The sequence below is a fragment of the Nannospalax galili genome, unplaced genomic scaffold (genome assembly GCF_000622305.1).
Source record: "Nannospalax galili isolate Female #2095 unplaced genomic scaffold, S.galili_v1.0 scaffold11, whole genome shotgun sequence".
Lineage (NCBI taxonomy): Eukaryota > Metazoa > Chordata > Mammalia > Rodentia > Spalacidae > Nannospalax > Nannospalax galili.
This window is the reverse complement of record NW_008330735.1, coordinates 4655869-4681490: the sequence shown is the minus strand read 5'-3', so window position 1 is coordinate 4681490 and position 25622 is coordinate 4655869. Positions and strand designations below refer to the sequence as shown.

Genomic DNA, 25622 nt, shown 5'->3' with positions numbered 1-25622 from the left:
ACTCCCCTCCCCCACCCCGCAACACAAATGCTGTTGTCCGTAATTTTCTCCTTATGTTTTCTTACCTTCTAGAATCTAACCTCAATGAATCTTAGAAGAATATTTCTTGATTCATCCTAAAGAAAGAACTCATTTTATATCAATTTACCCTGTTTCTCTTTGTAGAAATTACTTAAGATATTTAGGTATTCGTTTACTTCATGTATGTGTATGACATCTACCCCACTAAACTATAAGCTTTATGAGAGTAGGCATCATGTTCATGCTTATATTTCCAGGACTGAATGAGCTTACTGTCTGGAACATAACAGTAGTGGAATTAATATTTGTTGCATGAATTAATGAATGACTTGAAGACATTCTTTTTTGCTCAATTGATTGTTTTAAAGAGTTTTATTCATGCAGGGCATGGTGGCACATGCCTTTAATTCTAGCACTTGGGAGGCAGAGTAGGTGGATCTCTGTGAGTTCAAGACGAGCCTGGTCTACATAGTGAGTTCCAGGCCAGCTGGGGCTACAGGGAGACCCTGTCTCAAAAAGGCAAATTAAAGAAAAAAGTTTTATTCACATCTGAGCTTGACAACACAAGCCTATAATCCTAACACTTGGCAGACTGAGGCAGGAGGATTTCGAATTCAAGACCAGCCTAGGCTATAGTAAGACCCTGCTAAAAAGTATTTTATTCTGCAAAGAAAGTTGAAAAAGTAGTACAATACACATTCATATGTACTTCATTTGAATTTAATAGTGGACATTTTCCACAGTAACTGTCATAGTTGTTCCAAACTTGACACAAACCTAGACATATATGGAAGAGGTAATAAAAATTGAGGCATTTCCTTCTATCAGAATGGCCTGTGGCCATGTCTGTGGACCATTTTCTTAAGTGCTAATTGATGTGTGAGGGCCCAGTCCTCTGTAGTGGTGCCATCCCTGGGAAGGTGGGTCTGGGTTTCTAAGAAAGTTGCAGAGTAAAGCAGGAGGAGTAAGCCAGTAAGCTCCTCTGTGCTGTCTGCTTCAGTTTCTGCCCCCAGGTTCCTGCCCCACTTCCCTCAAAGATGGACTGGAATCCGAAAATGTAAGGTGAAATAAACCCTTTCTTCCCCTTTCTTCTTGGATATGGTGCTAACACAGCAACAGAAAACAAACTAGAACAGTACCCTTTCCTATTTCCCCATATATGCATATACATATGTGCATATACATACACATTTGTAGAAAATGTCTCTTTATCTGCTTATATTACATTAGTATTAGTAGAAGCGAGCTATATGAAAGGATGTGCCAAATGTAACATTTATCTCTAAGTATTTACTGCTTATTTCCTGTAAACGAGATCATTCTCCTATGTAGCACAATATTAAGGGATTTAATATTTGGCCATGCATGGTGGTACACATCAGTAATGCCAACATTTGGCCTCAAACTCAGAGCAATCCCCTTTCTTAATCTCCCAAATGCTGGGATTACAATATGCTCCACCACACCAAGACACTATTTCCTTTTTTTGTTTCATTAAATTTATAATTTTCTGAGTCTTAAACCTAGTTGTCTCATATACTGATAACTGTGTGGATGTGTCTGATTGTTCACAGCTGAACTAGATATTTTGTTAAAACTGATTCTTAATGATGTGATTTCATTCCCTTGAGGCTGTGTAATATGCTTGTCCTATTTTTACTGTTCAAATTGATCTTGTTCCCTTTGTAAATGATCTACTTGGGCATTTTAATGATCTTATCTTTCTCTCTCCCTCCCTCCCTCTATATGTGTGTGTGTGTGTGTGTGTGTGTGTGTGTGTGTGTGTGTGTGTGTGTGAATATATCATTATATATAACATTTATGTAACAACCAGGTATAAGACTCAGAAAATTATAAATTTTGGCGGGCTATTATATTTACACATACACACATTTTGAAGAGGGTTTCACTTTTTAGCTCTGACTAGCCTGGAACTCTTTATGTAGAGCAGGCTTGTGTAAAACTCACAGAGATCCACCTGAGTCTCCCACCACACCCAGTTGAGTATCTCTTTTGATTTTTATTTTTTAGATACAGTTTCACTGCTTGTTAGGGGAAGAGCTATAGTAGATGTTTAATAAGTAAATGAGCACTTAAGTAAAAGATACCATTCTCTGCCTCTGGGCAGTAGTGTTCTATTATTTTATGGAAAGATAAATTTGTGAGAAATCTAGACACTAGTAGAACGATTTTAAGGTTTTGAAGTATAGGTGATTGCAAAATAAAGGACGTTGATATAAAGCACAGCTTTTTATTTCAATGGTAATAGGAAGTATTTGATTCTCAAGAAATTTTGTGTGACCATGGCCTAGAAAGATGGGTTCAGGTTGCCTCGGATAACATTTGAATATAGCAGCAGTTTTACATGAATTTTTGTAGTCACAATACAAAAGTCATGAATCAAGGAATGTGCCAAGTGGCTAGTCGTTGTCTGAGGAAAAATTTGTCTTTCTGTGCATGCATGTGTGTGTGCATGTGTGCCCATGTGTTTGTATACAGTGTCAGAAGAGGTGCATTCCTCTCTTAATCTCATCTAATTCCCTTGAGACAAGGTGTCTCACTGAGCCTGAGTTTTGTTTTGTTTTGTTTTCTGGCTAGGCTGGCAGCCAGCAAACCCCAGCAATCCTATCTCTGTACCACCCACCTCCAGCACTGGGGTTACAAGTGTGAGCAACCATGCCTGTTTTTGACATGAGTGCTGGAGGTCTGAACTCAGATTCTTTATGCCTGTGGAGAAAGCACTCTTACCACTGAGTCATAGTTCCAGTCCCAAGATTGGTCTTAATGTCTACATTATTGTTACTCATATTGGTGGATAATAATTTGTTTTGTTATATTATCTTGGTATAACATCAGATTCCAGTCTGGGGAAGCAAATGGGTTCTTGCAAATAGAAGAAATAAAACAACAATACGGTATCATTTTAAATTCTTTCCCATGAAATTGTCTTTTCCCTATGTTCCAGATACTCTTAGTGACAGGTAGAAACAAGGTGCTAGAGTTGTGAGAAATCAGGATTCCATAGATTTGGTGGGAATAATCAAATATTTTCTTATTTTTCTATCAGGAGGGGAAATGGGACCCTCTAGGATTCATTTTGCAATACTGCCTGTCTATATCTCATTGGCAAAATGAAGACCCTAACCTGGATCGGGTCCCCTGCTGATTTGGGGGGCAAGAGGCGCAGAGTCACAACACATAGACTCCGAGAGTCAGGTAGAAGCAAGCACTAGGTCAGGCCTTATATTTCCCTTTTCTCCGCCCCCAAGTCCCTTTAGTCAGTGTATCGTTTTCTGATTAGTCTGTGCCATGCAGTCTGTCAGCAGTCACTGGTCTCATGAGCAGGGTACGGAGGTGTGGGCTCCTTTTGGCAGGCTATTTGTGGACCAAGAAGTGAAGTGAATTCTCGCTGAATCCCAGGACTCTGGGTCCGCGCCATCTTTGGAGGCCTCCTGCTACACTTAGTACTTTTCCAATCCTGATTAAATGTTCTGTAGGACCCTTGACCCATTTAATTGGGAAATATCAGTTCTTAAGGTACAGTCTTTGTTTTCCCTTGAAAAATATTTTTTACATTTATTTGTGTGTGTGTGTGTGTGCGTGTGTGTGTGTGTGTCTGTGTGCGTGTGTGTGCACGCACATCTGCACATGCCAGGGCATGCATACTAAAGTTGGGACAATTTGTGGGAGTCAGCCCTCTCTTTCCAACATGGCTAGGTGGCAAGCAACTGTACCTTGACCTGGTCCAATTTTCTTTATGTTGAAATAATGTTTATATACCCGATTTTAAAATATTAACTCTTTTTTGAGGTATGTCCTTTAAAGCTTATTTTTACAAGAATTAATTTGTCTTACTATACTACTCTATCTCCAGAGAGGTCATCTTTGGCTCTAACATTTGGCCAATTTTTATTTTAAATAAGTATGACTGTTGTTACTGTTGAAGACTTGTTTTTTGTGTAATTTGGATGTGAAGAATCAACCAGAATATCTGGTTGGATATCTGCAGTAAGAGCTAACAAAGTGGGCAGAAGTTTGATGCAGATGATGTGGCTGTGTTCCTCTCAACTAGGCCCAAGGTTGAGGTGAGAAGTGCAAACTCAAGAGCTTAATCTCCTGAAATTTTGTAGCACAGGAGATGGATGGTTCGAAGTACCTAGGTCCTTTCTGTTCAGACTAAAGGGAAGCTTTGATATGGCATCTTTTCCAATTGATGAAGTCCATCTGCTTTTAGCTCTCATTTTTTGGTCTTTTTGGAGCTTACTGTGGAGGGACTCTCTAAGTGTGGTGGTTTGAATAAAAATGTCCCCCATAGGCCCCAAGTAGTTGGACATTTTGCCCCCAGTTGGTGGCAATGTTTTGGGAGGTTTTAGGAGGTGTAGCCTTGCTGGAGGAAGCATGTCACTGGGGCGGGCTTTGAGAGTTCTTAAGCCTTGCCAAGTTTCCAGTTACTCTCTGCTTCCTGTGCCTGCTTGAAGATGTGATTGATTGACTTTCTGCTATGGCCACCTCTGCTGTTATGCTGCCCCTGATGGGCTCTTACCCCTGGAACCCTAAGCTCAAATAAACTCTTCCTTCTTTAGCTGCCTTAGTCATGTTGTTTTATCACAGCAACAGAAAAATAATAGAGTAAGCAATTCTGAATTTTTAGTTACGATTTTTAGAAAGCCCTTATAATATTTGTGTAATGCTCCCTTTAGTAGAGATGGTTTATGTAGCCCTTTGTCCATTAAAAAAATTTTTTTTACAAGGAGATAATGTTTTCCAGAGGTATATCTTAGATCTTGGAGAATTGATGGAAGTGTCTTCCACTAAGGGAGCCAGAAATTTTAGTCAATTTTGACAGTCGATTTTTTTTGTTATGTCATTTGTTTATTTAATCATCAATCCAGAGGATTGAGGATCGTAGACACAATGAAAATTCTGTACTGTAGGCCAGGTTTCACAAATTAATATCTACCCATTAAGTTCCATGATCACTATGTAATTTATCAGGAATTCCCTAAATTGGAGTAGTTTAATAAAATTTACCTTATGGATGAGGTGGTAGTTTTATGACAAGGGAAGATTTTAACCTGTTGGGGAAACATACAGACTTAACATTAAGACATATTTATATTGTCCTGTTGGTGGTATTTAGAAACGTAGTTGTCAGGTTTTAAATGGTCTCTCCAGTAAAGGAATAAGACATGACATTCTTTTGTTCTAAACAGTCCTCTGTAAATACTAAGAACAGAGTAAAATTGTATGAAATCCTTATTGGGATAAATAGAATTAGGTTCCAGTTCTATATTAGTGAACTGAATTTTGGTCCTAGGAATTTCAATAACCTTCAATTATAACCAACTTAGCCGTACCCATGCCATCTTTCTTTAAGTTTAAACTTGCATGAACTTTTTTATGATGTTCTTGTTAATTTTTTCCTTTTCTCCTATGGAAAAAAATCTTTTATTTTAGGACCAAATCTCATTTTACAATACAAAATTCTTATCTGGAAGTATTTCCTTTTACTTCCTTTATCAAAACTATAATCCATACCTATAACTTTTTATACTTCTTTTTCATGTTTGATGGTTCCTTTCCATCATATTTTTTTTGTAGTTTTATAATTCAGAATTGTTGAATTTATAAAAATTTTCTTCACAAAATAAAATAACTTTATATTTCAGTGATAACTCAGAAAACTGTATCTGAATCACAGTTCTGGAAATTTGGAGATATTTCTTGTTTTTTCTTATCAACAAATTTAGATGAACTGATTCTTTAAAGATTTAAGTCATATTATACCAGTTACTCAGAAACCAACTTGCTAAAAAGCATTGACTTTTTATTTGAACTCACAAGGGATGTCTCTATTTCCTTTTAAGGTTTTTGTCTTCTGTACTTAAGCATGTTAATCAGTCAAGGAGTGTCTATGTAATATTATTTAATTTTAGTTTTTAAAGCTGAAAGCACAGGAGTCAGTCATTATCATAAATCTGTGTTCACTTTGGAGTCCAGGACCAGCAAAACCTTCCAGTACAGATCATTCTTCCATGAGGGCATTTATCCTTGGGGATTTGACTGCACCCTTGCATAGCAGCTGTCATCTCGGCAATGATGTGAGCAGATACACACACAGTGCTTCTGAATTTAGATGTATGATGCTAAGTAGCTAACCTATAATTCTATTCAGTTTTGATACTACTTAGAATTAGCTGCTTCCAGTTCCACAAGTCAAAGCATTAGGTCCTACAAGAGTGTTTCCATTCAGATTTTGGTTCCTCACAAGTCTTCCTGTACTTCTTAGTAGATATAAATCTGGTTTCCACAACTTCTCCTGGTTTGATCGTTTGTCAGAATGGCTCACTGAATGTGAAAACATTTTCCAGACATCCCAAGAATGTTCTAAGAGACATTATGAAGGATGGAGATGGTCAGATGAAGAGGAACTCATCTCTGTAGGGCCTTTAAGTGCAGGTCTTCTGTCTTCATGAAGTGATACCATCTAGGGGTGCATGAATGGGTTCCTCTTTTCTGTCCATTAAAGAATTAAAAGGTAAGAAAAGTTTGAAAGCCAAGCAAAAGCAAAGAGGACAATTTTACTAGAGTTTGAAAGGGAAGCCCCCGTGGCAGACAGGCTGTAAATCTCAGCAACTGTCAGGAGGAAAGAAAAAAAGCAAGGCCATCTGAGCTGCCGCATGGAAGAAGGGAGCCTTAGAGAAAGAAGAAGGAAACTCAAAGTACCAGAAAAAGCACTTAGATTCTGGCCACAATCAGAAACGAAGAGACCAAAAAAAAAAAAAAAAAAGCTAGATCTTTCTGCAAGAGGACTTCAAAAGGTGGACAGACCCAGCTGAACCTCATGATGGCTCCTAGGGACTTTGCCAGGGGGCAGGAATTCTGACAAGGAAAAGCACAGCTATCCCATTAAAGGAATAATTGTTCTACCTATCTCTTTAGCATTGCTTAATGTGAGCCACCTTCCTAAGGGATGGTCCCTTGGCCAGATGATTGACCAGCCCTCATTTATATTTGGGCATCTTGGAATGTAGTTCTCCATACAGCCCAGAGATTTTATCCTTTTGACCAGAAGGAATTAGTTTTCCCTTAATGGGCCTTCACTGTTGTGTCAGTTGTGACACTCTCCCGGTATACTGATGCTTTTTAATGTGCAGAAGCTCCTCAAATTTCTTTGTCCCTACAAGAGTTTTTGTTTCTGCTTCACTCAAGAATTTTATAGAGCTTAATCTTCAGTTCTCTTCTTTCCTGGAAGTTGGGTATAGCTAAAAGTTCCTGCCTTCTAGTAGCTGGCTATTTGGTGCAGCTCCATCCTGAGGCTAGTTTAGAGGCCTTTTATTAGCATAAAGTCAGTTGTGATGGCAAAGGGATCCTGCCACTTGGTAAGTTCCAAGAGTTTTAGGAGTTCTGGGCCAAGAATAGGAGACAAACCTTAAACCCATTTTTGTTATATCATAGGTATAGTGAAGATCATTACAGCCATCAGTGTTGGTATAAATAAGCATTCTTTGGTCAAAGTTTATTTGAATAATGTGACTCAATATTCATTTAGGAGCATTATGGTTGACCAGCCTTGAATGTGGGAAATGGGAACCATCTGTCAAAAATCCTTTAAGTAATCTGGGCTTGATCTATTATAATAAGGAGCCAGTGTGGTTGTGAGAGCATGATAATATATGAGAGTCTGTGTAACCTAGTGGGTAAGTTCCTGCCTCCAGCCAACTCTTTGCCAATGTTGCGATGTTAAGGCACTACTGTTAAGCTCATTTTTCCTGTCTATAAATGGAAGATGGTAATAGTATCTGCCTTAAAAGATTTAACTGTAAAGCCTGATACATATTAAATACTCAGCAAAGGTGCATTATCATTATTGATGTATTTTAATAAGCTTAATGTGAGAATGATCATTAGTTGAGAAATGCTTGAAATAGTTATAAAGTGTAATTCAAAACAAAGGAATAGATACTGAGAATGTTTTAATTTAGTTCTATTAAAATTTGTATAGTTTTAAAAATGTGTAGTACTTGTGGGTTGGTGAAGTGACTCAACAGGTAAAAGGGCTTGTCTAGTTGTGCAAGAGGGATGATGTGTTTGATCCCCAGAATCCATGGTAGAAGGAGAGAACTGACTCCTGAAAGTTTTCCTCTGATTTCTACAGGTGCACCATAGCATGTGTGCACCCACATTCCTACACACATATCATTCATACACACATACACTGAAAATAAATTTATATGTCTATATATGCATATATATTACTTGTGCCTTATAGTATTTTTGTGTTCACTAAATCATTTTTAATAGGTGACAGCTGTGTCAGCAACAGCAGACCCTGCTGTCCTGTCCTGCTGTCTTTTATAGCCTGAGGACTTCTTTTCTGAGATCTCAGATAAAGCTGAGATTCCTGTGTTGCATAAAAGAATTTTGGGACAAGTGGTTATGGAGCAAAATTAGAATTTATTAAGAATATTTTTAAACATAGACTTAAGCTTAGGCATTAAGCAAAGGGAAGAGAGACATAAAAGAATAATGGTTGTGTGTATGTGTGTATGTGTGTGTATGTGTGTGTGTGTGTGTGTGTGTGTGTGTGTGTGAGAAACAGATTGAGAGACTGATTTAAGTATGTTGATGATGACTATAAATGCATGGTTTCTGAAATTATATTGTTGAAAGGATTTAAAAGATTGTGTGAAAGTGTTTTGGTGCATTTATTCTTATCTAAGGAAACTTCCTTCAGTAAATTGGATCATAAAGTGCTTTCTTCTGAGCTGCATTGTAAAGGCTTACAGACATATAAAAAAAAGATAGGTGAAATAATTACAAAGCAGGGCTGACCCCAGGGGTTGCTGCTGTTCCAGAAGACCAGAGTTCAGCTCCCAGCACCCAACATGAGGTGGCTCACAACTGCCTTTAACTCCATCTTCAGGGCATCCAACACCCTCTTTTGGCCTCAGTGGGCATCCACACATATGTGCACAGATGCACACATGTACACAGATGCACATACATGATAAATAATCCTTAAAAATTAAAAAACTAGCAAAGCAGTAATTATGCATAGGGCTCAAGAAAGTTAGGACATACACTATAATTTAGGTAAACATAGTTGATAGTCTTGTCTGTGAAGTTCTTTTGCTTCTCAGCTATGCAGGTGTGAGGCCCTTTTCTTCTTCCATCATGATTTCTTAGTTTTCCCTGTTTTTCTCTATCCTAATTAAAAGTAACTTTAATTTACAGATCACTTTGACATATATTGTTAAATTTTATTTAACAATTCTCAAAGCCATTCTATGATATATTATTATTTCCATTTTTAATAAAGGTTTTATTTATTAAGGATCATACAAGTTAATGAAAAACCAATTAAATACTTCAATCTTCATATACTGTTGAAGTGGCTTTCCCATTACATCTCATTACATAAAGACTGATGGAGTATAGCAAAGAACAAATATGAAAACATATCACTACTTTGAGCTGGATGTGATAGCATGTACCTGTGTTCCCAGATCTAGGGAAGCTAAGGCAGATGAATCTGGAGTTCAAGGCCAGCCTAGGCTGCAAAGTGCAGCTATTTCAAATATATCCCCTTGAAGAATTAGTATTTGTTCTTAAGAATCTCCATTAGTGCCAAAGAATACACAAGATTCTGAAGAGGACAGACTAATTTAGTCTACTAGTTATTTAATTCACGAAGTCAATGACATTTAAATATAGTGTCTGGTAGATCAAACATTTCTCTTAGAGTTCAAGGCCAGCCTGGTCTGCATAGAAAGTTCCAGTTAGTCAAGGTGCTACACAGTGTGATCTTGTCTCAAAAAACAAAATCAAACAAAATCCATGGCTATAATTTAAAGTACCTATAACAGAAATGAAAATAAGCTCTTGCTGGTTTGTACCTGCTATAGTACGCACATTTAGTGCATTCTGGGTGTTAGTGAAATATTTTGCAGTAGAGCTGTTTGTGATTGTTTTTAAGAAGTACTGATTATGAAACTATTTGAAATTTACCATCAGGCCAGTGGTGGCAGAGTCAACATAGAACTATGCTTCGAGGTATTCTGGGAAAAACCTTCCGACTTGTTGGCTATACTATTCAGTATGGATGTATAGCTCATTGTGCTTTTGAATACGTTGGTGGTGTTGTAATGGTAAGTTTCTGCATTTAAGAATATTAACTTTAAATATATACTGTTAAAATGAAAATAAATGTGTCTTACTTTTTCATTTTACTTGGAGTTATTTGATGGGTATTAAAACATAAAATCTTTCTAAATATTGTGTTATAAAGGGGTGTGTTTGGAGAAGGGTATGGTGGCACACACCTCTAATCAGGAGCTGAGGCAGAATAATTGTGAGTTCAGAGCTAGGCTGAACTACATAGTGAGTTCAACACTAGCCCAGGATACATAATAAGGCTCTGTCACAAGTATTGCCCACCCCTTTAAGGCCACAAAACAAAACAAAACAAACCCTACCTCATATACAGGGCCAGTGTTCAGCTGGTAAGGGCCCTTGCCACAGTCTGATGATCAGAGTTCAACTCACAGAACTCACATGGTGGAAGGAAAGAACCCATTCTGGGTGGAAGGAGAAGTTATTCTGACCTCCACAGGCACTCCATGGCATGGGCAGTGCCTGTGCCCATGCCCCTCCCCCAATATAAAAAGTAATAAAAAGAAGGAAAAAGAGAGTGTGTTTGCATTGGTACAGAAATGAAATGGAAGAACCACCGAACCACGACTTTTTGTTTAGTTTTTTAATGGGACGAAAGATCCTCTGGATAACTTCATAGTAAAAGTTATCATTTGAGTACTATTATGAGTTCTAGAATATGGTTGGTGGTGTACTACTGTCATTAAAACAAATGATTATTCTGTTCATATCAGTATTAAAATGTTAACACTGGACATGATGATGCACATCTTTAATCTCAGTTCTCGGAAGGCAGAGGCAAGGGGATCTCTGAATTTGAGCCCAGCCTGGTCTACATAGCAAGTTCCAGGTCAACAGGCAGGACTACAAGTGAGATGCTGTCTCAAGAAAGAGAAAGAAAAAGCTTGTTCTAAGTATTGAGTCACAAATTTTCCAATTCTGAATGTTCAGATCTTTGTTAGGCAAATATTTGATTGACTGGCCATGTTCTGTTTTATATTAGTGTCATCCTAACAGATTTATAGCTTTAACAACCTCAATTTGAGCCGAAGTAATATAAATAAATATTTAGCTCCCTCCTTAACTTTTGCAAGTTACATTTGTACTTCTAGAAGTAGCCAACCTAAACTTTCAATGTATTCTTTGTTATTTTGCCTAAGTAGAAAGCTTTGAGAAAAAAAGTGTGCTTACAGATAAATGATAGTGTAGATAGAGATTTAAGTTTTTAAGTGGCAGTGATTATTCCTGTTTTGCAGTATATATCAAGATTATTGTTTTGAGTTATAAACATGAATGTCTTTAGAGGACATCTCATTGTGTTGGTGATTTTCTGTAGAGAATATAACTAAACCCCATCATACTGAGTAAGCCATTTCCTTAGATGGGAAGGATATCATCAGTTCTTTGAGAACAGTATAGTATTGCTTAATAAATCACCACCACAGTCACTGAGTGCTATTTGAGAATACCAAGAAAATCTATTATCCATGCAACAAATATATGCCAACTATTAGCTTCTGCCAAGTACTCTTCTTGGCTTTGGTATTATAGCTGGGAAACTGAGAGACAAGGTGCCAGTCCTTCTCATGGAACTTGACATTCTATAGGATGGCCCAAATTTGGATACATCAGAATATTACTTTGTGCATGTATTTTATAGTAATATCAGTAAACTATGATATGTTTTGCTTCCAGGCTTAGTGGCCATTTCAGATTAAAATTTTTCAGAGAATTACCAAATTACAAGTCACCCCCCACAAGCTTGAAGAACATTTGTCTAATTTTCTTTCTTTTAAGCCTACCCAGATGATTTCTGTTGAATTTAAAGAGTTAAAAGATTACCTCTCTTTTCAGTGTTCTGGACCATCAATGGAGCCTACAATTCAAAATTCAGATATTGTCTTTGCAGAAAATCTTAGCCGACATTTTTATGGTATCCAAAGGTAATTTTTTATCATGAAGTATATTAAACTATAGTGAAAATATACATGAACAATGTATTTTTCTATAGTTTCTTATTTAATTATCATTTTTATTTTATGTGTATGAGTGTATTTCCTGTATGTGTGTAAGTGCACTAGTGTTGTGCAGTGCCCACAGAGGTCAGAGAGGGCATTGGATCCCCTGAAACTGGAGTTATGGATGGTGGTTAGCTGGCATGTGGGTGCTGGGAACCAAACCCAGGTCCTCTGCAAGAACAGTCATTGCTCTTAACTGCTGAACCATCTCTTCAGCCCCTTTTCTGTAGTTTCTTAACTTATGTTCAAAAATCCTTTTATAAATAATCAGACAAAATTTTGAGTCAAATTTTTCTGTTTGATAACACTTTAATAATGAGCTCATGCAGTGTCTTTACAGTGTCTCACCTTATTGTCCAATATAGTTAGCAGTCTTCTTGTAATAAACATCCCAGCCTAGTTATCTTTTTTATAGGTTCCTAAAATGTTTTAAGTCAAGAGCTAGAGACATATAGACTGTGTTCTGGTTAATTTCTTGTACCTCCATTGATGACTGTCTTACTTATTTTTTTATACAGTCTGCAATAACTGTTCAGTGATTGGTAGGTGATGGCATTATATGTGGGTGAGAATGTGGAATTTTATCTGATGTGGTTCTCTAATTAAGTTGAATAACTTCTTGGCAAATAGTTTTTTTTTTTAATTAAACTTTTAAAACTCCTCTTCCAAATGGTAGTTCAAAACCTTGTGATTGTTTATTCTAATTCCATAAATCTGAATACCTTCTGAATAGATATCAAGTATTCATAATTTAGTATAGTTTGAAGGTATACCTCTCTGTATAAATTCTATCATTTTTTTTCATTTATTTTCTATAAATATGTAAGAAAATCTGTGACAGCTTTTATCTCAAGAAACTACAAAATAGATCCCACCAGTGGCATTTAGGTTTTAGTGTAATTAGGAGGCTTAGACATTCCTTTCCCATTCACTTTTGCTATAGCCCACTTCATATTATTGAAAATTAAGAATAGTATAAAGGTGTTCTTTCCCTGTACTGAGCTTTCACCAACCCTTAATGCTGTATAAAAAACTGTCTTAGTCAAGCTGAATGGTGTAATAGGGTCCCTTGGAAAGTGTTCTGATTTTTCACCTGTAACAACATCAAAGAATATAATTGTAGATTTAAATCTACAATTTAGGCTTGTAAAATAAAATGTATGTACCAGGCTGTATTGTTATTCGACTTTCTGACTTTCATCAGAATAGCTTAGTGACTTAGCTGCACTGTACTATGAAGACATGCTTCTGCCGCTTGCTCAAGCATGATTTCACTCAGTCCCACAGATCCTTAACGAGCTGCATTGACTGAAAAAATTTTGAACAAATAGTTCAGTGTTTTCTTCTTTTTAAGTAATCTTTGCATTTGGATGAGTAATATAAATAATACATTCATGGAATTAAGATTCTTTGAAGATTTCGTTTTGTGCTCTGTTCATCTAGATGACTCATTAGGGCATATGTCAGACAGCTTGAAATCTGGCATGTGTATGAGACATGGCAAAAATAACTTTTAGAACAAGGTAGGCAGTTCATAACTTCTACTTTGAAAATATCACTTTGTATGTTTGCAGAAACCTAGAACTCTTAAGATTTCAATGGAATGATGCTTTGACACTTGTGAGAGGTCCTGTTGCTGGCTGCTCATTTCTAGGGCTTCAATTTTAGGCAAGAATAAAAGTCTGAATAATATGGTATCTAAAGCATATAGATCTCTTTTCTATCAGCTTCATAGAATCCTTATACCTGAGCCTGTCAGTCTCCTATTACTAATTCTCTCAAAAAATAGCCAATGAGCATCTAGTACATTATAGAGAATGATCCAATTATGAGTGAGGTATTGACATTTGAACACCTCACCATCTAGCACATAGAAAGGATGCTTATAACTACATTTTAAATTTTAATTATTTGTTTTGGGGGTTTTAAGATAGTCTTACTCTGTACCCTAGGATGACTTGGAATTTGCTCTATAGTCCAGGTTGACTTGAAACTTGCAGTGATCCTCCTACCTCAGCCTCCCAAATGCTGGTATTATAATCATGAACTACCACACCTAGTATAACTATAAATGAGAAAGGAAATTTTTAAGTAATGGCTCTGATATTAAGTTCATTGTACAACTCTTAAAAAGAGGTGAGAATCAAAGGAATATGTGCTTTGATTTTTTTCTATGTATATATAACTAGACAGAAATATATTAATAGTTTAGAGTAATACTGATTTCTGTAAAACCAACTTGACTGAATTATGATTTCAGTGTTGCTAGTGAGGTGCAGAATTTGTTTCAAGTAGCTTACTGATTATTGGGTCAGATAACTTAAGCTAAAAAGCACTCATTAAAAAAAATTTCTTCTCAAAGACACACTAAATCAATAGTTTTCAAATCTTTGCAAAATTATTCATATGAACAGTTCTAGTGACAGGTTCTAATTGACTAGAAGAATAATTACCTTATTTTTAAAGGAAGACAATGCCTCATTTTCCAAAGTTTTAGAATTTAATGTTGTGATACTATTACACTTTAATCAAAGGTAGCCTTGAATTATGGTCATTGTCAATACTATTTGTGTTGCCTATAAACTTTCTGATAAAAATGGTGTCTTTCATATAAAAACCTTTCTTAAGAATTCCTCCTTGATTCAGTTCTTAGAGAAAAATTGTCTTAGCTTCTACTAAATTGTTAATGGTAACTATGTAATTAACCTTAATTTTTGTCATTGTTCCTGGGAATCAAACCTGGAGCTTCATCTCATGCATGCTAGGCAAGCAACCCTAACATTGATCTATATCCACAGCCTTAAAAATTTAAGAATTTTTCGGGGGGTGGGGGGGTGGCGAGGCTACTGCAAAGCTTAGAACTTGTAGTGCTAATAATATAGCAATAATTTGGTTTCTTTTTTGCTTTTTGAGACAAGAGTTTTGTGTTGTAGCTCAGGTCACTCTTATACATAGCTCAGGTTTAGCTCGAATTTCCTTTCTTCTAGCTCTTAAGTGCTAGGGGTAAGAGGCATTCTCTGCCTTGACTAGTCTAATAACTAGGTTTTGGGATTATATCTTTCTTTTATGATTATGGGTTTTGATCTATTTTGACATGTGTATCTTTTATTATAAACAACAGCAAATTTTATAACATGTCTAGAATTAGGCACATATAATAAATAAATACTTTTAAATATGTAAACAATTCATGTCTTTCTTTTTTATACAGAAATAACATTATGTTCTTTTTTTTCTATTTCATTGGGATCTCTCTCTCTCTCTCTCGTGATAGGTATTCATGGATATGGGTGTTTTGAGATATAGACTCACTGTGTAGCTCAGCTTGGTTTTGAATTTGATGTGTAGCCTAGGCGGGCCTCTAAATGATGACCCTCCCTCTCCTAAGTGGTGAGATGACAGGTACGCACCACCATGCCTCTCCTGACTGGTGAGGTGACAGGTTCGCACCACCATGCCTCTCCTGAGTGGTGAGGTGACAGGTTCGCACCACCTTGCCTCTTGTGAGACCTTCCTCTTTCCTTGTTGCCAACTAGAATGTAATCTCTACCATGAAACAGGCTTTCCAAATGTAATGACTCATTCATTAGTTTTTATACACTTTATATCCTATTTTGATAGTATATGTCTGCTCAGCTCTTAGTGTGTGTTTGTTTGTTTATTTATTTTTTTTATTTTTATTTTTTGAGATAGAGTCCTGCTGTGTAGTCCTGGCTGGCCTGCAGCTTGCTATGAAGACCAGGCTGGTCTTGAACTCACAGAGAACCACCTGTCTCTGCCTACTGATTGCTTGGGTCAAAAATATATGTCACCATGTCTAGACTGAGCTCTTAGCAGTTTATTTGATTATATCTTCTGACTTTTACCCCTAAATGTGAATATATACTGTATACTATGAGTTACATAATTATATGAATTATATAATTTATGTGCTGTTCAGTTTTTGAGCTTTAGGGAAATGAATGATGTTTCTACATTTTAGTGCTATAGTGATTTTTATTTGTAATTATTTTTCTATAGTTTTGGTTCTAAAAATTTGAGTACAGAAGTAACACATAGTGAATGTAATTCTCATGGAATTATTAGAAATTATCAGGAATTTTTAATTTTCCATCACTGCCATTGGATTCTGACCCCTAGATGTCAGTTACAAAGGTTCTCAAACTTGGTAAATACATTGCAGTCAGTAGGTGACAGGATAAAGGCTGTGTCTTTAAGTTGCCTTATAAAATTATTAAAGCAGTCTTACAGTGTTTATGCTTAATAAATAATAATGATTCTTTTAAACGTTTTTTCTCCTCAGAGGTGACATTGTAATTGCAAAAAGCCCAAGTGATCCAAAATCAAATATTTGTAAAAGAGTAATCGGTTTAGAAGGAGACAAGATTCTCACCACTAGTCCATCCGATTTCTTTAAAAGCCATAGTTATGTAAGTAATATTTCAGTTATATTATTCTCTGATATAATGGTTGATTAACATTAACTGCATGCACTGAGAAAAGAAAATAGTCTTTTAAATGTATTTATTAGCATCCATTAACTGTACAGAGTGAGTCTTACGATGTTTTCATACATGTATGTAATATATTTTGATGATGTTCCTCCACATTGCCTCTCTTGTCCCCTCCCACTCCACTTAATCCCCTTTTTCTTCTTAATTAGTCCCCCACCACACTTACATGTCTTTCATTGTTGTCATTGATGGTGACCCAATGAATTTCAGTAGACTCACTTGTAAGAGCATGGGTGAGAGGTTATTTACCCCACCAGTGGCTACACCATTAGAGAAAATGTCTCCCCGTCTCTCACTAATTATTCATTGCCAATATTTCCTCAGGGAGGGTGGGGCCTTCTGAACCCTTCCCCTCTCATGACCGGATGTCGATGGGCCCAATTTTGAGCAGATGTTGTGCAATTAATCATAGCTACCATGAGTTCAAGAGTGGATTAGCCACATGATGCCCAGAAGACAGTGTTCCACAACACTCTACTTTGTCTTCTGGTTCTTACATTCTTTGTGCCCTCTCTTCCATGATGTTTCCTGAGCCTTGGAGCAAATGATATAAATATCCCATTTATAACTCAGCATTCAGCAAGCAGTCAATTATTCTCAATAGACTGACCAGCTATGAATCTCTACAGTTACTGCTTCCTGCTGTAAAAAGAACCTTCTCTGATCAGAGCTGACAGCAGCACTAACATATGGACATATATGTAATTATTTCAAGAACAAACAAGCAAACAAACAAATAAAATTAGAGGGCATGGTGACAGGTGCATCATACCCTTTTAGCAAAATAACAGCTGTAGTTTTCCCACTAGTGCTCATAATCTCCCAGCCATGGGATTTTTGACCAGGTTGACAGTACTAGAAGTCAATTCCCTCCCATGGAGCAGGCCTCAAATCCAATCAGAAAGCAGTTGACTGCCTGTATAACAGACTCTCCATGATTGTACTGGTGGACATATCTTGCCTGGCCAGTCAGTAGTACAGTAAGAAAAAGAATCTTTATTCATACTTTGAATTTAAGAAAAATATGTGGGGCTGGAGAGATGGCTCAGTGGTTAAGAACATTGGCTGTTCTTGCAGGGGACCCAGGTTTGAATCCCAGTACCCACATAGCAGTTAATAACCATCTGTAACTCCAGTTCCAAGGGATCTGACACAGTCTTCTGTCCTCTGTGGGCATTGCATGACAAGGGTACACTTACACACATGTAGGCAATACACTCAAACACATAAAAAAAAAGAAAAATGTTTCCTTAAGTAGAATTTAAGTATATCAAAACAACTTGTCCATGATATTTCCCATGTTTTAGTTCCTTCTAAAATCCCAAACAAACATCTAAGATTGAAAATTAGGTATTTACATAGTATCAAAGTTTCTGTGTGGAGATGTGTGGTATATAAGAAATGGTAGTCCCTTCAGAGGGAAGAAACCTGTGAGACACCGCCTTAGCCAAGTGATCAAGGTCAAACTTTACCTATAATAAGAGATATCAATATAATGTAACCCCTAGGTTGAAGTTCAAGGAAGGGTACATGACTTTTGTGGTATTCTTATCAAACAACAACCATGACAAAACAAGTTAAGATTAATCAAGAGGAAACATCAAAAGAATGTGAACCAAGGTCCTTCTAGGATGCAGTTAACTGATGTATTTCATGTCATCACTGGGTGCAGTGGCACGTGTTGATAATCTCAGCACTTGAGATGCTGAAACAGGAGGATCTCCAGTTTGAGTTCAAGGTGAGATTGGGCTACTTAGCAGGACTCTGTCTGAAAAAACCAAGTAGGTGGGTTGTTTTCCTTTTTTAACCTACCTGGTGGGGTGGGAAGGTCAACATCCCACAAAACAAGGAATAACTAAGGAACTCTCATAGACCATCATAAACTAAGGAGGTGAGACACCTAAAAGCAATATGATGTTTGTTTTTTTTTTTGTTTTTTTTTTTGAGGCAGAGTTTTGGTGTGTTGCCCATACTGGTTTGGAACTTACTATTCTACTCAGGCTGCCTTTAGACTTTTAATCCTGTTGCCTCAGCCTTCCAAGAAGCTGGGGTTACGGGCTTAAATATCATGCTCAGCTCTATAAGCAATATGGATTTGTAGTAGAAAGGTTTTTGTCTTAGTGACAAATGTGGCAAAATCAAATGAAATTTTAACTTCATTTTTTTTAAACCTTTAAGATTTTTTGAGTAAAAATTACATATAATCAACTTGTCTATGGAACCAGAAAAAGAGCACAAGGGCAGTAGAATTGAAGAGTAACAAGCCATGTACCGTGTTGGTTCCTGCCCCAGTCATACAGCTGCTGTAACACAGCTTATGGGAAAGTATACGGCCCTTTGTTTACTCAGCATCTCCTCAGCTTACTTTAATAATTAAAGCTTAATTTTCTACTTTGAAATTTGTGTGTTCCTATCAAATGATGCAGCTGTCATGCCTGTTAACCACTTTACCTCTGTTCATCCCTTACATAAGCAAATTGAAGTTTGTCTTCATAGCTTCATTTTGCACTATGATAGCTTGATTACTCTATTGAGTTTACCCAATAGACTATTACTCTGTTGTTTACCATTGATAATAGAGTATGGTTCAGCTGTGTAAATGTTTTTTTGACATTTATTACTATAGTTCTAGACACAGAGTAATTGTTAGCTGATAGTGGTAATGTTGAAGATTATAGCTTGACATCAGGTAAACTGGTCAGGTAAACTTTTTTACTGTGCCTTTTTTCATAACATTATATCATTTTATTTTTCAAAGTTGTCAGTATACCAAATGATTTTATCATCACATGACTGTTTTCATATCATGAGATAAATCACGTGATATCTAAATTGCTATAGCATAAAGTATCTACTTCAGGTCAGTAGTTTTATTACTAGACCAAATAATAGCATCCTTACTATGTACTTAAATACTTATATTTATGTGTGCTAGTTTCATTTTTATAATCACTAGAATAAGAATATTAGGGCAAAATGGTTTAGATACAAATCACTGTTCAGAGTAATCAGGGAAGACAACCAGAGTATTCTATTTAATGTTCATCAGATTTTCATGTGTCCAATGAATGAGCAGTTAGCGGACACTGTCATTTTGTTTTAGGTGTATCCCATTCACTGTGGATTGGTGTTTATAAGTACAGAGCACATAATTGAAATGTTGGAAATGTTTATTTTTCTCTTACCCTGTACTGCTGAAACTATACAGGGTTGACTTAAGCAGACCAATGAAGTACGGTAGCAGTAGTATTTAACTGAAAGGAAAACTAAACAATAGGGAGGTTAAATAAATCACCCAGTTTCCAAGAGAGGAGTTGCAATTAAAATGCCAGTAACCTAGCTTCAGAAGCTACACTCTCCATCATGCCACTGCCTCTCTCAGAATAGCCTCTATATATGGTTATTTCTACTCTTCCTTAAAATGTATTTGTCTTTGTTGTTTTAAAAATAAAGGGAACGACTACTTTTCAGTGAAAGTATTGGTTCTTCAAGCAAAGGCAATTTTTTTTAGATTTATTTTATTTTTATTTATGTGTATATGTGTGTGTGTGTGTGAATGTATGCCACATGTATGCAGGTCCCTGCAAAGACCAGAAAAGGGAGTTGGATCCCCTGGATCTAGAGTTTTAGGTGGTTGTGAGCCCACTGTGGGTGCTGGGAATCCGAGGTCCTCTTCAGCAACAGTACGTGCTGTTTACTGCTGAGCCATCACTCCAGCCCTACAAGCCAATATTTTTGAGAGTTTTCTCCTTGCCAGTGTTTCCAGGCTGTTATTCATGCTCCAAGAATGGCATAGCTATTACAGAAACACTTGATTTGTTAATGAAGGTGATTTATAACAAAAAGTGATCCATGTTTTGGAATACTCTGAAAAGATACCTCAAACTGCTTGTAAGGTTGACCTCTCTAGAGGTTCTTCCCTTTTTGTTTATCCCAATAATACAGTAGTACTGTATTTTATGAAGTAGGTTTCTAAATTTCACCTAAGCCTTCTTTTAGGAAAGTGATTCTTATTTATAGAGACGAAGCTATTACTACTCAGATTTTGGTTGGATTGTGTGTAAAGATGATCAATATGAAACTTGTTTTCAATTCTAGGAAAAACATTTTTTTTCTATTTTGTAGGTAGTTCATATAGCCAAACACCAAATTGTCAGTTGAGTCTAGACTATAGTTTAGCATATGAAAGAAATAGCACTGTTAGTTTGTTATAAAGGAACAGAAGCAGATCCATAGTCAAGTGATGAGAAATCAATTTATTTGAGATTTCTAAAAGTCTGCTACAAGCAGCACTTAGGAGATTGTTTATTATCTCTCTACTTTTGAGAAAGAGTTTCATGTAGCTCAGGATGGCCTCTAACTTGCTATGTAGCTGAGGCCAGCCTTAAATTCTTGATCCTCATGCCTCTACGTCCTAAGTTCCAGATTTACAGGCATGCACCACCCATCCCCTGCTGATTTCACTTTCAAGTTTGTATCAACTACAACGTCTTCCCTGAACTTCACAATCACATATCTAATTGTTTATTTAACATCTGCACATTGTTAGATAATGGCTATCTTAAGCAGTATTTCCCAAACTAAAATCATTATTTTCTTGATCAAATAGGTTTCTTCAGCTTACATACCAGGTGTAGTAAATGTGTCTACATTATTCTGCTTGTTCAGGACATAGGTTTTGGAGTTACCTTTGATTCCCCCTCTCTAGCCCTACTATAAGATCCATTAGAAAATCATGGTTGTAACTTTTAAATATAATTGGAACTGCCACAAATATAGTCAGTGCTGCCATCTTGGTGCAGAACAAACTGGTCTTCTATTTTGTTGTTGTTGCAATACTTTCTGACTGCTCTTTTAGAGTCTTCCTAGCTCTTACTTTCCTACTCTTTCCAGGGACTTTCTCTAGACAGTTACTGAAGCAATCCTTTCAAATGCTGATGCCTTTTAAGAGCAACTCTGTTACTGTTCTGCTCAAAAACCCCAAGGTTTCCTTCTTACTTGTAATACAATCCACCAACATTAAAAAAAACTATGAATAATTTCTTTAAAAAATGACTATGTTTGTTTGTGTGTGTGTGTGTGTGTGTGTGTGTGTGTGTGTGTGTGTGTTTGCCCATATGCCACAGTGTGTGTGTAGAGGTCAAAGGACAACTTGTAGGAGTTGGTTTTTTCCTTTCATCATGTGGGTGCTGGAGAAATTCCATCGTCAGACTTGGTAGCCAGTGCATTTCCCACTGAGCCATCTTTCTGGCCCTCAGTTTTTAATTCTTCCAAATGAAACTTTACTAATTGTACTTCAACGTTTCAACCACATCTGCCTTGTGTATGTTTTTGGAGACTTCAGTATATTTCAGAGACGATAGCGTACAGACTTTTTTCTGTTGTGAAGAGAAAATACTAGAAAAAATATGTGTTCAAAGAATCAGATAAAACTTTTTGGTTGTCGTTAAAACTATAGATTCCAATGTTTCACACAAAGGGTAAAATCTTCACCAAATTGTAATGTAGAGTTAGGGTACAGTGATGGAGAGCAAAAAAAAGAATGTGTTATTTCTTTTATCATTGTTTGTAAAATTTGACATCTGCTAATGTCTTCATTATTGTTACTGTCAGAAATAAAAGGAAAAAAGACAGTTCTACATTTCAGAAAAAACTGACCAAATGCACTCAGGATGCCCTGGTGGTAGAGTGTTAGACCTTGGAAAGGCAGCAACATACTATGCTTTCTGGTACATTTAAATCAAACTGGCAATCTGCAAAACATCCTCACTAATTGGACAGCATTGGTTAATGGTCACTTTATATAGTGAACAAAAACAGTCCTTTAATGTAGACTGTGTTTTTAGGGTACAGTTGAAACCCCTGAATATCCTAGCACTGTTTTTCTGTTTGTTTTAGTGTCATTTACCTTCACTAAAAGTCACAACCATCTGGTCTTCTATTACTAGTTGTATTATAAACAGAAAAAGCACTTCATAGGGAGAGGAATCATCAGATTGAAAGGGCTTATTATAAGCTGCTGATACACAAAATCCTTATGGCATTTAAATAGAAGAACTACCTAATAATGTCACTTGCTACAACTAGGGTATCTAAACAAGGGACTTGGTTTTTGCAGACTCTGGTGATAAAGACCTATACTGCACATCCATTTCTCAGCAACAGCTCCCAGGGTAATCAATCATGGCTTACTACTAATGCTTTAATTGCAGCTGAAGTGGAGGAAATATGTTTGCTCTTTTGCTAAAGTGATGTTCACTGCAGAGATGACATGACTGTTTTATCCTATAGCTTATGCAATTCTGAAAATAAATCTGACTAATTGTTTGCTACTTTGAAGTATTTTTATTCAGATGTTAACATTAACATCTTTTAAGCCTCCCAGTCTGTTTTCTGATGCCTCCTCTGAACACTTTTAGAATCACTTCAGCTTAGTTAGATGACTTTTTAATAATCTTTGTTGTAGTAATGTCTTTTATATGCTTGAAGATAAGTGTATATGAAGATCAACATTGGTATTTAGAGAGAAGCAAATTCTGAAATTAATGCATGTTGTTCACTAAAAATGTTTTAGAAATTCAAGTTAGAAAGTCAGTAATACTATGAATGAAAACCTAGAGAAACACGATATAATATGGGAAAATGTGCAGATTTTAAGTAAGTTATCTGACACTTCTGTACTTTAAAATTCTTTAATGTAATTGGAAAAAATTATGAAGCACTGAAATTGTAGTACTGCTGTTCAATGAGTATCTGAAGACTCCACACTCTTGGGGTTAAAGGGAATGCTTCAGGTGTCAGATGGCTTTCTAATCTGATACAATCATCTTTATTAGGCCCGCTGGAAAAATATTGCCGTTACTTAGGGAGCACATGTTCAAATGTCTTCAAAATAAAATTCTTGCACTTGCACTTTGCATAATTAAACTTTGCATAATTAAACTTTGACAAGTTACATGTGATTTCTGTGACCCACTTAATCTTAGCCTATAAGAATATTCTCATTGCATTAAACTATTCTTTGCCTAAAATAAGAATGGCTAAGGAGAATAAAATAAAAATAAATATACATGTTCTAAAATGGTTGCACATTAAATTGGCAAGAAAATATTTTCATTGCCCAACACTGTACTGCCAATCTAGATATGTGAAAGGGTTTTTCTCCTGTTCCTTTAGAACTACTGTAAGAGAACAAGTACTTCATAGGAGACACAAGTACTTGCATCCCTGGCCTGCTTCTCTCACAAAGCCACAGGACAAGGCAGCCAAGCAGTATGAAAAAATACTATCCAGGGTGATTAATTCAGAAGTCTGAGATGTAGCTGAAGATTCTTATCTACTTCCTGTGTATATGAATCTATAGAATCAGCCTGGATTATCTGAAGTAATTTGAAATTTGACCTAGCCTAGTTTCTTTTTTAAAAAGTCAGAGAAGCTCTAGAGACAGACTGAAAGGAATTCTGACCCTAAACCAGTCTCCGTCCCTTCCAAGGCTGCGTCAAGAACAGCTAAGCCACTGAACTTGCAAAAGAGGAGAAAAGTGGAGATTGGGAGAAAAGACTACAACCTTCATGAAGGTATCAGAAAGGGCTAAATTTATCAGGCATTAACATCCTTACTCTTTAAAAAATTATGATGCAATTATTAATTCCAAAACACTAATGACGTGTGAGGTCAGCACCCTTTGATCAGTGCCCAACATGACTTTCTGAAACACTAGAAATATTCTGTATCTTCACTGTACAGTACAATAATAAAATGTGGCCAATATGTTTGAAGAACTGAACTCTTAAGTTTTAACATAATTTTAAACTTAGTGACATGTGTGACTAGTGGCTACTCTATGGACAATGTAACTTTAGGAGCTTATGGTCAAGTTGGAGTAGCAAACGATTATATGTGCAGTGATAAAAGATATCCTTGCTCTGCATCCCTGGGCTTGAACGACCCGCTGCAGGCCTCTCTCCTACCCAAATCCCTCTCTCTGGGGTAAGTCCATCGTGCCCTCTGCGCCTTGACTCCCCCAGCCTCATTCACCCTCCCATCTCCCCTGCCGGTCTCTCCTAGTTTGGGTCCTGTCCCATTCCTTGTCTTGGGGCCCCTGACACCTAGGGAACCATTACTGCTTCCTGATCCTTTTCATCCAGACCTTCATAGTGCCTTCTCTGGGCCCCAAGGGCACTGCTTCTGGGCTTGGCCCCACCCTCATGTCCCTCTGCTTCCCTGGGCCTGCATCACCCTGCCAGCCTCTTTCCGGGTCGCAGGGGATGACCTTTCCTCTTCCTGATCCTTTGCATCTGGACCAACCCAGCTCCTCAGTGCAATCCCCAGAAATCCTTGGGGCCTCTTTCCACCCCATCTGCCTTTGCATCTCTGGGTGGCATGGGCCACCAGCTGCCCTAGACCCATCTTTTTTGTTGTCTGCAAGAAACTCATCTCACTTTCAAGGACAGACACTATCTTAAGGTGAAAGGATGATGGAAAAAATATATACCAAGCAAATGGTACTAGAAAAAAGCAATGTTGCAATTTTAATATCAGATAAACTGGACTTTAAACTAAAACTAATCAGAAGGGACAAAGATGGCTACCTCATTCTGATCAAAGGAGCACTAAACCAAAAAGATATTACAATCATGAACATATATTAACCAAATTCTGCTGTACCCAACTTCATAAAAACAATACTACAGGACTTTAAGACACAGATTAATCCCAACTCATTAATAGGAGGGGCCTTCAATACCGCACTATCTCCATTAGATAAGTCAACAGGGCAAAGAGTTAACAGAGAGACATCTGAATTAAACAAAACCATATATCAAATGGACTTAACAGATATCTACCGAGTATTCCACCCAAACACCAAAGGACATACTTTCTACTCAGCACCCCATGGAACTTTCTCCAAAAT

General features: G+C 36.8%; 1 protein-coding gene across 13 annotated transcripts in view; it reads left to right on the top strand.

Annotated features, from left to right (window-relative positions):
• Immp1l (inner mitochondrial membrane peptidase subunit 1) overlaps positions 1 to 25622 on the top strand; it is a 96418-nt gene that overhangs the window by 33045 nt on the left and 37751 nt on the right. For 11 of the 13 annotated variants that reach the window (XM_029555200.1, XM_008851269.3, XM_029555196.1 and 8 more), the window contains 3 exons: positions 10039 to 10172; positions 12031 to 12119; positions 16498 to 16624. The exons of 1 other annotated variant lie outside the window; for it this stretch is intronic. In XM_029555200.1, the coding sequence (XP_029411060.1) occupies positions 10068 to 10172; positions 12031 to 12119; positions 16498 to 16624 (321 nt within the window). In that variant the 5' untranslated portion in view covers positions 10039 to 10067. The remainder of the gene's footprint in view (positions 1 to 10038; positions 10173 to 12030; positions 12120 to 16497; positions 16625 to 25622) is intronic. One more of the 13 variants, XM_008851287.3, reaches the window with a different exon arrangement.